This window comes from Calidris pugnax, unplaced genomic scaffold (genome assembly GCF_001431845.1).
Source record: "Calidris pugnax isolate Ruff unplaced genomic scaffold, ASM143184v1 scaffold148, whole genome shotgun sequence".
Classification (NCBI taxonomy): Eukaryota; Metazoa; Chordata; class Aves; order Charadriiformes; family Scolopacidae; genus Calidris; species Calidris pugnax.
Genome location: NW_015090926.1, coordinates 4,481,551 through 4,495,938, shown reverse-complemented (window position 1 = coordinate 4,495,938; position 14,388 = coordinate 4,481,551). Strand labels below are relative to the sequence as shown.

Below are 14,388 nucleotides of genomic sequence, written 5' to 3'. Positions count from 1 at the left end.
TTATACAAAAGTTCAGGCAGTATTCCAACGAGATGAAAGGTTTTCAGTACACAGTAAAACACTCTGAGTGTTTGTAGAGCCTTTTCTCTAGCAGGTGATTTTTTTCATTGTGTTTTTCACCAAACTGCGAGCTAGAAGCGCTGCTAGCAAACCCACAGGATAAACGTTCATAGCTCTGTGCTGGGAGGTATGAGGAAATTTGCACTTTTTATTTCATGATATACTTCCTTTTACTCCTCCCCTCAAAACAACTTGCTCTGAGGGGGCACAAACTCTATTAGAAAACAAGATTTCTAAGAATTCCACTATGAAATAGTCTTTTACTACCTACCTATCACAAATCAAGCCCGCGTGCCAGTGAAAAAGCATACAGATGGACAGCTATGTATTTAACCAAGTTGGTTAAAATACAGTCAGGAGTAGGCAGGTCACAACAGATTGCAGGCAGAGCACAGGCTGAAGGAGGCTTTGCTATGGCAAGGGTGCGGAGGGTTTCCCTCAGCTTCCCCAGGCACAATGTGCAGCTTCCCATGGCCCGGGTTTCCTGGGGCGTTTCTTTTCAGTTTTCATTTACTGTTTTTCACACAATTAGTTTGAAACCCCTGTATTTTATTTCAATGAACCTCCTACATGCAGAGAAGGACCCATTTAGGTGCACTGAAGAAGCACTAATGCCTGCTTGTAATACAGTAGACCCAAAATTACCAGGAAGCCTGAATGATCAGCGTTACAGTATGTTAAATGTTTCCTGGTTTTCCCATTCCCCTGCCACTGTAGCATTTTCTTTCTCTCCAGTGTGGCTGTAACAAGCACACAGCACCTGCGCTGCCCGAGCTTCCCCACAAAACAGCTCTGCTCTACCATGTGAAGTAAGATTTCTTTTGCACCTAACAAAGCAGAAAGAAATCTTGCAGACAGCTCCATTTATTCTCCGATTTTATCCCTGACACTAATATTTTTTATTTTTTTTTTTTTTTTTTTGCACACACACTCTCTATATATTTATACATATTGAATACACGCACACACATACCATATCTAACAATATAACAAATCCATCCTAGCAGAAGATGTCACTTTAGTCAATAATCAGAATGGAAGAAACAAAGGTACATATGGAGGAGGAGCAGTTGGCTTGAAGAGCCTGGGCATCTGTTAAGGATTAGCACAGGAACAATTTAGGCTGCCACGTGACTATCATGACATGAACCTCCAGTGCCCGTCGCACACAGCACCCAAACAACTGCTATTCAGGGGAAGACTATTTCAATTACAACTACTGTTCCAGAGAGGAAACACTGTTTGACCACAGTGCTCATTACTGGGGGAAAAATTTAAACCAAAGGCAGGCCACTGATCACAGTTACTGATTATGTCATATTTACACGTGGGTTTCTTTCCTGCTGGGACTAGTTTGACAGGATTTCCTAGGTTTTTTTTATTTTTCATTTCACTAAGCCCACTTTCTTTACTTCCTTGATGCACTAGACTGACAACTATAAAGGTCAGCTATCCTCAGGGGACAGCACAGCTTGGCTTTTGGGCAACAGCAGCCACCAGGAAGTTGGGCTTCTCAGCTTGTCTGTGTTTGTCAATGCCAACAGAAAGCCTTTTCTTCTCCAAGTGCTCTGTGGGGCTGAGACAGAGAAGCAGCCTGCTCAGCCAGCATCCCCAAACACTGCTCAGCACCTTCTTTATTAAACAGTCTCGGTAGAGAAAAAGCATGCATATGGGGCTGGATTTCTAGAAGACACAAAATACTTTCAGAGCATTAAGTGACTAGAAATTACAAGCCGTAAAAGTCAGTTTGGAGCTTCTCAGAAAGAACAGGAAACTTTTATAACAGCAAAAGGAGGGCATGAGCTTCTCTGGAGGCAAATTTCACATCAAGTTGCTCAGATTATATTCATCCCACAGAATCTCTGCACATTAGGAATGAGTCATCTAAGGATTAATGTAAAGGTCATTGCAGTGACATGATGCATTGTGTCCTGAGAGGATAATAGTATGGTACAGCCACACTGCAGTTGTACTAACAAAATCTGAAATGCAAATGCAGGATGAGAACATGTGCTTTTACTAGGGTGTGCCTGTACTTGTGGTCACTGAGCAAGTGCTTCTCAACACCCACATTAAGAACATCGTAGCTGTTCAGTGGTTAATTTATGTCATACAGTAGCAGAACATGTGCTTTTACTAGGCTGTACATGTGTTTTTGGTAACAGAGCAGTTCCTTCTTAATACCCATACAAACTAACCAGTGGTACTCTTACATTCACAAAGGAGTAAAGTAGATTTGGCTAAGGAATTCAGAGCTTTTTTTTCCCCCCTCGGGCTGCCACAAAAGTTCCAATCTGTTTGGCAATGAACTGTGACATGATGCTGTGCTTAAGTATCCTCTATCTTGGTCTGAAGTGTCCAACAAGGCGAAGGCCATTGCTCCAGCTTTGCAGCGTTTGATTCAATGAGGGGATCTTCTGTCATCTCAGACTCAGGTTTACCATCTGCTGGTTCTTGGTCTTTGCAGGCCGTGGGTGGCATTTGCACAGCAGATATGACATCGCTTGTGTAGGCATTTATTTCTCCTTCAGCAACAGAGTCTTGTTGGCTTGGATTATAGGATCTTTCAGATAAGGCAATATAGTCATGGTCAACAACCACTGCACCTTGTAAAAAGTAATGGTTATCTGCAAAAGAAAAGAAGCCATTAAGACATACTTAACATTTATTTAGGTGTTAACTTACTTTTCAAAACAATTTCCATAAGAGGACAAGAATGTTTGAGTGACAGCAGTCTAAGAACATGAATTTCCTGATTCCACCAAGCATCAAATGTTTGGCTGCATCTCATTACATCCACAAAATAATGTTTGCAGCGATGCTCCACATTAAGAGTTGTTTTTTGCCAGGCCAATGACTAGCTTGACATCTGTCATAGTCACCTACTGAACTGATACCTTAAATAATTGGACACACAGATTCTTCCATTTTGTGCATACAGACAGGTGGCTACTCCAAGCTCTTGCTGGGAAATCTTAATGCACAACAGGCTGCTTGAAGATGTACAAAAGGAAACAAACCAGTTCTTTAGAATTTAAAGTCAACAATAGTGAAAACATATTGAGGTTTTCTTCTATCCAATATATGGTTACAGTGTTTTGACTTTTTCCAAATGAGTTCAAATAAAATTAAAACAGTCTGACCAGACAAATTAGAAGTGTAATTGACAACACGGTGCAATACTTCTGTTTTGGGAGGTGAGTTTAGGTCTTATCTTCTTGCTCACACAGGGACCCTAGTATGAAATTAAGTGTTCTGTTAAATCAGAAGAGCCATTCAACAGATAACTATCCCTATATAGCGGTCTACAAATTCCTTTGTGAGATGTAGATTCAAAGAGGCACCTTTGTGGGAGCTACTGTGGAGGTGAAACTGCACTTTTCAGGCCATATTTATCAACAGATGTGTTCCAGATCTACCGATTTGAACTCTTAAGTCATTTGAGCACTGGACCCAGAGGCAGTCTCTTGAATTTAATATTTAAATCAAACTACATTCATGTTTGAGGAAAACAATATATTGCTTCAGACACGTAAAAGTATGTATGCATAAAGAGTCGTGGAACCTCTGCCTGTCTGTAAAGACACCCAGGTATCATGCCACCCAGGTACAACCAAGCTGTGAACCTGTGATGTCCATACAAGGGCTCTATCAGTGCACTAACTCAGGATTCATCTTTCAACCAAGAGTGTTACAAAAGGTTATGAAAAAACACCTTGCTTCTGATTGCCCACTCTTACCTGCAAAAAATTTTTTTCCTCACATGAAAAATGAACACTCCCATTTTCAGGAATTGCCTTTCCTCCTTAAAACTCCCAAACTCACACGTCTAAAGCATGATACACACAAGACACACTTCAGATTTTGCAGCAAGATAAGCAAAACACTTAGTAGCACTTACAAAGTTGGTAGGAAAGGCCACAAATAGCCTCACCTAAGACGTACTTTTTTCTGCAGTGTTCTCTGTGATTTATTTCAGAGAGAACACTACAAATACTTTGTTCACACTTAACACCACAGTAGTAGGAATAATAAATAACTTGCAGACAAAACAAAACATCTGCTAATAAAGAGAAGTCCTTTGTTACAAAGATACACGAGTTTCTTTACAGATGAAAAAAATGTCATTCACTATGTCATTCACTGCCTGGCTTCACTGCTCTTATCCAACTGAAATAATACCCTTTGTTGATTGCTGTTAGGCTGTTTGATAAATGCAGCCAATTATTTCGGCATAGCCTGATTAACCTCTCTACACAATGTAAGTATGTACCAATATTGGTCTATAATTTTTAAGACTTGTAAGTATTCATAACGCATTGAGTTTTTTTGCCTGTCTCAGGCAACTAATCCTTAGTCGCTTCCTGGGAAAGGGAAGAAACTCTGTGTTCACATACTGTTTCTGCAGTATTTAGTGTTAAACATACTAGGCTTTGATCCTACAAAGACAACCACCTTTAACTTCTTATACTGTGACACAATCTTCCAAAGTCGTTGTAATAGCTAGAAATTATCTGCATGCTTGACATGCACGTGACTTCTTCCTTACGGATCAGTAATTTGATGAGGAACTGGAAGCCTCAGAGTGATCGTCCAACAGCGAAAGCAGTGTCCTGGAGACGTGACATGAAATCAGTATCTTGGTTATGAAACCTGTAACTGACAACTGGCATAAATATCAGCTTCTCACATGAAATTCCAGAATTAGTTTCAGCTTTGCAAATCCCTCAGCTTTAAGAGGTGATGGAAGAAATTATCATCTCAATGCAGTTTACGCATTTTCAAGAACCAAGTCTTAACCACACATGCCAACAGGGTGGGAATTGTTCTAATATTCAAGAACCCTGAACCAAAAAGCGGCTTGTTCTATGGCAGAAGCATTCTAAACACTGAGTATTCATTTTCCTCAGAACGCCTGCAGTGACTCAGAGACAGCATCAACAGAAAAGAAACAGCTGCCACTATTTGATGAACACGGCAGCATTGCAAAAGGACACGCTGAATGTGTAAGAGCAAGCGTGGCAGTTGATCACCCAAGTCTTTGGGAATTTCTAGGACTCCTAATGCAGAGTGTGACAATGTTACTTGCTCTGGTAAAAGAAACACATCTACTTCTTCGGTAGCACAATTTAAAATAAACTCAGATTATTTAACCAGTTCTCTGATGCAGTCTTTCTATCTTAAGGTGCTCTTCTGTTGTTAAAGGAAGAAGTCTAAATATGTACCATCTGCACTAGTCAGACTAAGTTAAAAAAAAAAAAATGCTCTGTGAATACAGTTCAGCCTTATACTTCTAGCATGTTTTCACCAGCCAGCATCAACAGGGCCAAACCACAGATTAGAAGCAACTCTAATGGAAGCTATTTTTAAACAGACTTTAAACATGATTCATTAGCTCTGCTCCATGCTCCACAGAGGTTTGAAGCCACTCACACTCACTGAAAACTGCAATTATTACATTATTACCTGGGATTAGTTTAATTCACGCTGCTGAGTGAATGATACTTGTTCACTCTGATAACCTACACTAACATCAAGAGATGACAGAAAAGTTATTAAATAAATAAATCAATCACAGAAACCCAAATTTATAGATATATAGATAATTAGATAGATAAAATACACACATAGATATATACACACTTTTTTCACTGGATCTTCTTACATATGGCTTGAGGTGAGACATCTTGATGGGTCTTTTCAACCTGGATCCTGTGGCATCTCTTAATATTGCACAGCCATTATCTGTGATATAATCTATAATACAAGGACCAACCCATTCCGACTGGAAACGACCATCTTTCCACCAATTTTTTCTTTGCCTGAGGACTTCATGACCAACTTTAAGTCGAACAGTATTTAACTGCTTTGACTTCCTTCTGACAGTGATTTTGTTCCTGATTTTTTGTTCATCTGAAGTGTTCTTCTCCACCTGTAGAAAGATACATATGAATTATTTTCATAACATTGGTTAATAATGCATAAGCATAACATTAAGTGGGTTTTGATGTGTGTAATTCATAATATGTAGGGCTGGACAGTTCTGAAGAAATTGATGTCTTCATAAATCAATAGTCCATCAGCAACGATTTTCAGCTTCCATGGGTATATAGCCCTCTAAGTCAAATACAAATCTTGTTGGCAACAGGTCTCTTCTAAGTTTAGTCCCTCAAAATACCTGGGAATTGTTAACACTGGAATTTAGGAATCACAGGCAAAAAAAAAAAAAAAAAAAAACAACCAAACAAACTAAAAAACCCCCACTCAAAACCCCATATTGCTTTAAAAGGTTAGTTATATTTTACACTTCAAGCCTTTCCATCTTTTTTTTTTTTTCAGTCTTCTTACTGGTAAAATTTGAATACATAAACATTTACCTGGCAGTCTGAGGTTTTCTCTTCTTCCAGTGCTTCACTGGCTTTTTTAGTTGTTTCAAATATTTTGGCAAACATACTGTATTCTCCTTCCACACACACATTCATTGGCTCAACAACATGGGGGTTACGATTAAACATTTGGAAATATGGGGTGTTTTGATCTGGCTCCTATTTAAATGGGGAGCAAAAAGCAAGCACATTTAGCATACAGCTTTGTAGCTACTTTGGGAAACTTCGGTTATAAGACCAAGAACCTTCACATACCAAATTTGTCAAATTGAAAGCATAGGCAATAGCAGACAAATGCTCATCCCAGTCATTTGGATGGTCAGTGCAGTATTTGTTAAGGAAAGCTTTAATTGTCTTGCATGTTCTTTCATTTACATCACCTGTCTGAGGATAAGACAATACAATTTGTTTCATTCCAAAGAGTGCAAACAGTTCTTCATTTATCTTCAAAAGAAAAAGAAAAAACACAGTTACTGAAGGTTTCCCTCTTCTGTATGACAGTTCAAGTAAGCAAACTCAGTTTTCCATCTCTTTTGCTGCTACAACAGTGACTGAGCAAGAGTCTTACGTATTCCCACCAAACAGCCCAGGGTTGAGAGTGAGAGCTAAAGTAATCAGCATGGCTTAGGAGGCAGTAATTGATGGCCTCTAAACACATTTCTGCCACTAACTCAATTTGTCATTTCCTCTGTGTCATAGTCTCATGATTTCATCATCTCTAAGAGGATCAAAGTGTGAAAAGTTCTTCATAATCACTATAGACCAGCGTCAAAAATATCCTTAGCTGTCAGCTATATTGGGACAATATGGATGAATAAAATACAGCGTGTCGGGAGTGTGAAAGGTTAACTGAGTGACAAAACCTGCACTATGACTGTCAGGAAATCATTTTGCTTTGCTCTTTATCCAAATAATACAACCCTGGGAAACACTGCATAATGTTACAATTGCAAATAATTGGTTTGTCATTTTCTGTATGTGCTAACTTTTTTTTTTAAATTAAAGAAAAAATACTTACAGTATTTTTCAAGAATGGTCTTAAATTCACATTTAATACAGGATAAAATGTATTTTTTTTCTTGGGGAAGAAAAAAAACAACCAGCCATGTGAATACTTACCTGATAAACCAGCTCCTTCCCTTGATCAATAGGCATTTTTTGAGGTGGCCCATATATGAAAAACACATTTATGATTGCCTTAGCAATTTCAGCTGCTGAAGTGTCATGCAGCGGCAAGATAACAGTCCATCTTGTAAACAAATCCGTCATCGTTATGATGTACTTGTGGCTTCTGTTGGTAATATTAAAAGGTCCCATTAGGTCTATAGTGACTGCTGCCCATGGCTCCTCAGCTTTGATAGGATGTGTTTTGGGTGCAGTGGTGGTTGTATTCTTTGCCACTTGACAATGCTGGCAAGCATACACCTAGTGCAAACATCAAGGAAGATACTATCAATGCAAAGGGATGGTGAAGGTTTAAGACACACAGCAGGATTGTAAGTCTCTACTATTCCTCTGTTAGTCAGGTCAGTCCAGGCAATGCAAAACAAGTTAATTTTACCATCTCTCATCACTTTTTACCCTTAGACTTTTCAGCCCCAGCATAAAACCAAAACAAAACCAAATAACAGTGAAGGCCAGGAGGACATGCCAACCGCATCTTGGGGTGCACCAAAAGAAGCATGACCAGCAGGTCACAGTAGGCAATTCTACCCCTCCACTCTGCGCTCGTGAGACCCCACCTGAAGTACTGTGTCCAGCTCTCAAGTCCTCAACATAGAAAGGACATGGACCTGTTGGAATGGGTCCAGCAGAGGGCCACAAAGATGATCAGAAGAATGGAGAACCTCTCCTATGAAGATAGGCTGATCAGCCTGGAGAAGAGAAGGCTCTGGGAGACCTTACAGCTGCCTACCAATATCTGAAGGGAGCCTATAGGAGAGCTGGAGAGGGACTCTTTGTCAGGAGATGTAGTGTCAGGACAAGGGGTAACAGTTTTAAATTGGAAGAGGGGAGATTTAGATTAGATACTAGCAAGAAATTCTTTACTGTGAGAGTGGTGGGAGACTGGAACAGGTTGTCAAGGGAAGCTGTAGATGCCCCATCTCTGGAGGTGTTCAAGGCCAGGCTGGATGGGACTTTGAGCAACCTGAGCTAGTTGGAGGTGTCCCTGGCCATGGCAGGGGGGTTAGAACTTGATGATCTTTAAGGTCCATCCCAACTCTAACCATTCTATGATTCTATATGCAGGAATTCATAGCTGAACTTTGTCCTTTGTGAAGGCACCGTGCTCTTTCAAGTCCACAGTACAGATTTTTTAATAGCCATTACCATCTGTAAATACTAAAGGAATCATGAAGCAGAAAGAAAGTCCCAATCATTCCCATTTCGGTTCCACTGTGTAGATAAGCATTGGTAGTATACATAATGTGCTATGTGTAACAGGGAACAGTAGTTCATGTTACAGCTTTGCATGAACCCAAAGTATTCAGGAGATGCAGCAAGCTGATAGTGACAGTAATTGGGCCATAAAGGACATTTACATACAGTTTCCTCAAGGATCACACTCTGCCTAGGGATCATGTCCATGTGTCTTTGGGTGAAGAAGGAACTTTCCCAAGCAGTGATTTGTTTACCTACTTCCTGAACACGCCTAATTGTAAGGCTGAGGCACCATTTTCATATTCTTACCTGCCAGCAGCCACTCTAGCCACCTATCCCCAGGACGATACACTGCATCCTAAGAAAGATACGTAAGAGCCCTTGCAAGAGAAATCCCTCTCAAAAGACCAGACGTGCCCTGCGAGCTTACAGGCAGCATGGCTCCCCACCACCAGGTCACCTACAGCAGTATGAAAGCCACATGGCCAGTAGTAAAAGGAAAAAGGGAACGTTCTACTTTGCCAAGACGACCATTTGCAGTTTGATTGTAAGCTTCCATTTCCTCCTCATGAAGCAGTGCGGGTGCTTGCTGTATCAGTCACATGATTACAAAGTGTTTGTAACAGACTACATTAAAACAATATCCTGTAGCTATGAGACCGTACCCACTGCTTGACGTCATTTGTTACAGAGGTCCAGTAGTAATTAGATTCCACTAAAGTCAGTGTCCTTGATATGCCATGATGAGTGCCGGCAGCATTTTCGTGACATTTCTCAAGCACCTTTTTCTTCTCTTCATCTGAAACAATTACCAGGCGCATTTGTTTTCTGTCTTTTCCAACATAGAACAATTTATTTTCTGAAAGAAGAAAAGTACCAGCAAATTATATGCAAGTGTTTTGTCTTTTGTTTAGTTTACTAAACCACTGGGCATGATGCAGTACAGAATTTATTAAACCAACTTCAATTCACTTCTGTGCAAATGCAGATTTTTGTTTACAAATACTGTCATTATGTCCTCCAAAGAGCCAACTGGTCACTTGTATTTATTAATCTGGACATGAAGGATATGAGGGCAAGTCAGAAGGCAAACAATGTTCCCACAGGAAGTCTGACTCAAACACAGGCTGACGCGGGGGGGTGGGAAGGAGAGGTAGGACATGTTATGAGACCTATCGTCCACCTGCCAGCAACCCGACATTGATATTCGCAGCTTTAACTGCTCTCTGCCTTCTCTCTGCACAGACTGGGCAGCTCTGATGGGACTGAGGGAGCACAGCAGACTACAGAGGCTCCTGCACCTCCTCGCAGGGATGCAGTGAAGCTGGGAAGGGCCAGGAGGCTCTAAGGTGACATGTGGCAAAGCCATCTTTGCACTTCTGCCCAGCCACCCACAGCATCCTCCAGACCGGACCAAGCGTTCCTTGTGTGCAGCTGCAGATCAGAATTTCCCCCTTCTGAAGTCCTTTGAAGTATGGATTACAGTGGCAATGTATTTCCACAGTATTTAGGACAAGGTTTGGCTTTTAGATAAATGTATAAATCCCTCCTGGAAAGGACTAAAGCAGATTGAGTTTCCATTTCTGTAAACATCCTGTTATATATTAACACGGGTAAAGCAGAGTGTTTGTTTCATGGAGACAAATTACAATCACATCCTGCTGCAGAGGAAGACATCACTTTCTTTTTTTGTACTAGCAAATCCTCGCCTAAAAAAAAATAATCTATTTTCAGAGTAGTTTGAGAGACTCTTTTTACCTTTGAAAACAAATTTTTTGGCTGCTCTCCTGATTCCACTTCTTTCACTTGATAATGTTGTGGGATGATACTCCCCCGTTCGCTTGTAGTATGCGATCTGCTTCAGGTGGAGCCCACCATTTTTTCCACTGCGGACCATTGCTAACCTGAACAAATATACAGTATTTGTTAAGACAGAGAAACTGTCAGAGGAGCACATCTTCAGTTTTTACTGTTTTCTTTGTATTTCAGCAGCACTCTGATAACTTGGCATCTAAGAAGATGTTGCACCATCCACTGCACTGCTCTTGATATCCCCAGGCTATCAACTTAAGCAATAGGGAACGCTGGTTGACACACTAATTTTGTTCTGTATAAAGTTGATTTTGTCAACCTTATTTTAAAAACTTCCAAACAATGGGGACTTCCACTATATCCATTGGACAGGGGGGGGGAAAAAAAAATCAGACTAGTGAGAAAGAAATTGCCCTTCTCATTCTTAAACATTTGGATAGCTCTCAAATGCAGGTGTGCTGGAGATTAGACATATCCAGAGAGTCACCCTAGTTGGAAAAAATCCACTTAGACAAATAGGAATAAAAAACCTCCCCAGAGAGAAATTGACAGAAATCTACTTTGTTCGTTAATTCATCTGACATTTAGATTCTGAAGTCCCAAACCAGACTCCGCATGTAAGGTAACAATTCATTCCCTGACACGGGCTGACTTCCCTGATTACATTAATAAACTAAAATGTCATTAGTAAAATGCGTCACTGGTACAGGAAAAGTTTGCGTCTAGCAAGAATAGCATCAAAACAATTAGGAATTAATGACCAGCAGAAACATTCGCAGGCAGAAATACTCATGCAGACTCTATATGATTTCAGTGCTGGCTGGTTGGGTTTTTTTCCAAGTCTGGTCCAGCAGCAATGAAGATGTTGACGGAACGGCAGTTTGATCCTGCTCTAATTGATGTCTACAAGAGCAGGATCAGGGTTGGGGTCTGCATGTCATAATTTCTTAATGAATGCTGGTTATTCACAGCATTAAGCAAATTTCTTCCTTATCCTGCCAGTGTCTCAAGACTAGACAACGTGACAACATAGCCTGCTAAAAAGAGTAATCAGTTTGTCTGCCATATCTGCTCAGTAGCATATAATTATGGGGAAGTGACAGCATCCAGTCACTCTGGAATCCACGTTATCTTATTGAACCACGATGCTATTTGAAAGCCAAATGTGGAAGTCAGATGTTTAGTTTCCAACTTATCTTTATTTTCCACCTATCTTTACTATACTGAGGGTGTAAAGAGCAGGCATAATCACTCTTTAGAGCTTTTATTTACTCTGTTCCTCCCAGAAAATAAAATGCTGTATGATATTTATAGAATATCATATTCTACATATACAGCTGGGCTAAACGTTGCTGTGTTATCAGTGTTAAATGCATGCCAGGAACTTCACAGTCAAACAGTGACAAGACCTTTGCCCCACTGAATACTTAATTTTGCACAACCTAGAGCTGGCTTTCAAAACCCGTCCAATCTCTAGTCACACAGCATTAGTGTTTTAAAGTAAAATTCTCCTACCTGAGAGAACTAGTGCAGATAAACTTTTTACCACTACAATGCTGACAGCGAGGAAAGAAGGTGTTTCAGAACAGCGAAGGAGTGGAGTGAGAAGAAAAGCACTGTTTCTAGTCGTCTTGGCGGGCACAGCAGTTTTGTGTAAATTTGCATCTGATAGCACAAGCCAAAGCAACCCACTGAGTTGGTAAACTGGCTAACTAATAGCAAAAAGGAAGGTCAGGCTACCATGACAAAATTCATGTTTCTGTTGTTTTAAAGAAGCCAACTAACTAGCATTTCTGAGAGTAAAAGCATACTGGTGAAGAGCAATTAATATATCCTATCTGCCAGGGACATGCATTCAAGCTTCATTGAGAGCTCTCCCAAAGGCCTTCCTGCAATTCTCCAAGCATGGCTGGAAAGCCAAAACTAGCCGGGTATGATTTATCACTTAGCCACTGGGATGATGGACCGTTTTGGCTTGACACAGACTTTCACACACAACAAGAAAGGATGTTCCAGAACAATCTTTATTCTTCCAGTCCTTTTTGCTCATGAAACTCATCTGAAATAATGGATAGTCTCCATGTAATACCTGGTTACCAATTCTAACAAAATGAAGTTGCACAGCAATAAAACACATCTGAGCAGGACCACAGCTTATACTTCAGCTAAACAGAAATTACGTCCTCATTTCTGCAATGGTAGTTTCTACTATAAAGGTCTGGAAGAGCAAACATAAGCAAATGAAGAAAGAATGCATTACGTAGTATCCATTTACATTTAACGTGTTTAGTAGGATACTGACCCAGCAACTCTTAAGTGCTTCAATAGTCTGATGGATTGCTGTCTAAGAGGACAGTATTAAATGAGATTCCTTCCTGAGTATTTAGTTTCCTGTGTGCCTACTCGTTTTTTTCCCAATACCTAATTTACCTTGTTTGTCCTGATCTTTAAAAAAACCAAAAACAAAACAGAAAATAACAAGTTATAAAACCTTCTGGGTTTGTTATTTAGAATAAGCCATACTACTTCAGATAATTCATATGCTATTTCTCTCATAATGTATCTAGCAGTCTGTAACAATCAAACAGTTTTACAATCAGTGATCAATTCTTAATACCTTTGAAACTAGAAAAGAATACACCACTTTACAGTCAAGGAAAGTACTTCCTTTCCAAGCAGAGAATGAAACTCACATATAACCAGGGGTCTTTTTGCTTTAGTGTTTTAGCCAGAACAGTCATACCTGCAAACACTTAACACTTTTTAATGCTCATTTTTCCTACACACAATCACAGTCCTAACTACAAAACTGTTGTCTTTCTTCAGTCCAGCTTTCGAGTACTTCTCCTACTTCTATCTGCAATCCCTACCAGAAACAGGAATTTTCCATTAGAGCCTTGAATCCATCTTTTCTAACCATAGCGCTTCCGGGAACCTGTAAAAGAGAAGTACACACCCACCTACATCCTTCCCTGCATTTTTCAAGCCTGAGCCATTTTTGACTCTGAACCCTGACATTTCAGAACACCCTTATTTCTTCGGTATCTCCACCTCCAGTCTCCACACCACCTGACAGGCCATTGGCACCATTAGGCCACACGCAGACCTCGGTGAGGATGGGAGCCACCCTGCAGATGACAACGGTACTACTCCGGAGGCACCGGCAACTAAATTAAACCACTGCCCAAATTCCTGACTCCCGCCTGGCAAACGCCCTGTCACCGCTCACTGGGACCGCCACACGGGGACAGGAGAGGGGAGCAGGCCTGACCCCCACAGAGGGCCGGGCCGGGGGCCAGCAGAGCCGAGAGGGCAGGCACGCTAAGCCCAGGAGGGCTCATGGCCCGCGGCAGCACCATCCGTAGCTCCCCGAAACCTCTCCTCCGAGGAAGCCATCCCGCCCTCAGCATCCTCCGCTGCGGCGCCGCCACCGCCCCAAGGCCGCGCCCAAGCCCCGTGCCCGCCAGCCGTCAAAGACTACAGCCCCCAGCATGCAATGCGCCGGCCGCCACGACGCTGCTGCAACGCCCTGCCCGCGCACGGCAGGGCGGGAGTAGTAGTCCGGGCTCGCCGCTCCCGGGCGCGGCAAGCCTCACGCATGCGCGAAGCGAAGCCGACGCGATCTTTTTCCCTCCCCCACATCGCCGCCGCCGCTCCCCACCCCCTCCCCTCAGCTCGGCTCCGCCGTCGGGCACGCCGCGCACCGGAGGAGCCGCCGGCCACGCACCTGCTCCAGCAGAGGTACCGG

General features: G+C 41.6%; 2 protein-coding genes across 12 annotated transcripts in view; one reads left to right on the top strand and one right to left on the bottom strand.

Annotated features, from left to right (window-relative positions):
• Window positions 1–14,382, bottom strand: GIN1 (gypsy retrotransposon integrase 1). Of its 2 annotated transcripts, none has more exons than XM_014951477.1 (8): window positions 14,368–14,382; window positions 10,587–10,732; window positions 9,494–9,687; window positions 7,566–7,871; window positions 6,702–6,890; window positions 6,438–6,605; window positions 5,704–5,992; window positions 1–2,687 (listed from the first exon to the last, which is right to left on the bottom strand). In XM_014951477.1, the coding sequence occupies exons 2-8, from the start codon at window positions 10,723–10,725 to the stop codon at window positions 2,389–2,391; spliced, it is 1,584 nt and encodes a 527-aa protein (XP_014806963.1). In that variant the 5' UTR covers window positions 10,726–10,732; window positions 14,368–14,382; the 3' UTR covers window positions 1–2,388. The 2 variants fall into 2 exon arrangements, with proteins under 2 accessions (XP_014806963.1, XP_014806964.1); XM_014951478.1 differs by having other exon boundaries at window positions 6,702–6,830.
• The window catches only part of PPIP5K2 (diphosphoinositol pentakisphosphate kinase 2), a 55,896-nt gene continuing 55,768 nt past the window's right edge, over window positions 14,261–14,388 (top strand). For all 10 annotated transcript variants that reach the window (XR_001413078.1, XR_001413077.1, XM_014951476.1 and 7 more), the window contains exon 1: window positions 14,261–14,381. The gene's annotated coding sequence lies outside the window, so the exon portion shown is untranslated. The remainder of the gene's footprint in view (window positions 14,382–14,388) is intronic.